General features: G+C 31.8%; 1 protein-coding gene across 2 annotated transcripts in view; it reads left to right on the forward strand.

Annotated features, from left to right (window-relative positions):
• Window positions 1-1,907, forward strand: part of LOC107612651 (ABC transporter G family member 29-like) — a 14,329-nt gene continuing 12,422 nt past the window's right edge. For both annotated transcript variants that reach the window (XR_001613831.2, XM_016314348.2), the window contains exons 1-3: window positions 1-293; window positions 1,402-1,611; window positions 1,711-1,795. Coding sequence is in view for 1 of the 2 variants with exons in the window: in XM_016314348.2 (XP_016169834.1) it covers window positions 1-293; window positions 1,402-1,611; window positions 1,711-1,795 (588 nt within the window). In the remaining variant the exon portion in view is untranslated. The remainder of the gene's footprint in view (window positions 294-1,401; window positions 1,612-1,710; window positions 1,796-1,907) is intronic.

The raw sequence follows: 1,907 nt of genomic DNA on the forward strand, positions 1-1,907 counted from the left end.
ATGGAGGAAGTGTTTGCGAGCGGCCGATATTCGCGAAGGAGCTCGAATGTTGATGAAGATGAAGAGGCTCTCAAATGGGCTGCCATAGAGAAATTGCCAACCTATGATAGGCTTAGAACAAGTATCATCCAAACTGCTTTGGAAGGGAATGATGATGCCAAAATGGGGCACAAGGAAGTTGATGTTCGGAAGCTTGATATCAATGAGAGGCAACAAATCATTGACAAGATTTTCAAGGTTGCTGAAGAAGATAATGAGAAGTTCTTAACAAAGTTCAGAAACAGAATTCAAAAGTAAGCTCTGTTTCTATCTTTCACGTTTAATGTTCAATATAAAATTATTTAATTTGTATGTAGTCCATATAAAAGAGTTTTAGATGTATAATTAATGGTGGAAACTCAGGTGCAGTCGACTTCACGTGAAGTTGATAATTGAGAGTCGTTAGATGATTTGACTGATTTGACTAAATTTTCATCTAACGACTCTCAGCTATCAACTTTACGTGAAGTCAACTGCACATGAGTTTTCACCATAAATAATAGTGAAAATTTAGTTACAGTAAAATTCATGTAAAATTTGATAGTTAAGAGGCGTTAAATGATAATCTAGTCAAACCAATCAAATTATTTATCGACTCTCAGCTATCAATTTCACATCAAGTTAACTGTACTTGTGTTTCTACCATAATCAATATGATATATTGCTAGATAAGTAAAAATAATTAACTTTTAAATTTATTATTTAAACTATGGTTTTTGTTAAATAATTATATTGTCAATAGAACAAAATTAAATTCATCAAAATATTGATAATCTTAAAATACTTATTATTAACTAGAGAGGTTTTTCAACGAAGTGCACATGAACATTGAGTTTCGTAGCAAGCTTACAATCTTGCACCATTAAAAGTCTTAAGAATTATAGTTTGAGACTCAAAATTTCAAACTTATAGGAACAAAATCAACATAGATGACTGTGAAGTCGTGTGAACTCTTTTCAACTAGTTTCTGACTTGCAGAAATATAATACGAGTTATTAAATTTTATACTTTTCCTAACCTTTTTTACCACGTGTAAAGAGAGACAACATCATTGAAGATTTTGTTTATGATTTAGATTTGACTTTGAGTGTGCACGTGACTTGACTTATTAGTTATTACCTATGATGCACGGACACGGACACGGACACGTAGACATGCGAATTTTAAAATCTTACATGATACGGGGACACGCAGGTAAATGAATATTTGTATATAAGTTTATAGCTAAAAATTATTAAATAATTTGATATAACATTACAATATTCACATAAAAATAATTTTATACGAGTATCTATGTTTTAGGTATAACTATTCTTTTTTCAATTTATGCAAAGAAAGGATTAAACTTTCTACTAATGGCAGGGTTGGAATCAGACTTCCAACAGTGGAAGTGAGGTTTCAGAATTTGACAATTGAGGCTGATTGCTATGTTGGAAGCAGAGCCCTCCCAACACTACCAAATGTTGCATTGAACATTTTGGAATCTGGCCTAAGTTTATGTGGGATTAGAACCACGAAGAGAACAAAGCTCACTATTCTTAAGAATGCTTCTGGTATTATTAAACCTTCTAGGTATGATCACATCATTATTTTTGTTTTGGAATTATATTATCTAGAAAAGTTTTCAAGTTAGTTGATCTATTATAATATTTTTGTTGTTATTGTGTGTAGGATGGCCCTTTTGCTTGGTCCCCCTTCTTCAGGGAAAACGACTCTGTTACTTGCATTGGCCGGAAAATTGGACCCTCACCTCAGGGTACCTTCCAATCCCATCATTTTCATTACCACACAATATAGCTTTATATATATTTTTCATAAAAAAAATGCTTCATATATTTATACATATTAATTCATATAATTTTCTAATT

This window comes from Arachis ipaensis, chromosome B08, assembly GCF_000816755.2.
Source record: "Arachis ipaensis cultivar K30076 chromosome B08, Araip1.1, whole genome shotgun sequence".
Lineage (NCBI taxonomy): Eukaryota > Viridiplantae > Streptophyta > Magnoliopsida > Fabales > Fabaceae > Arachis > Arachis ipaensis.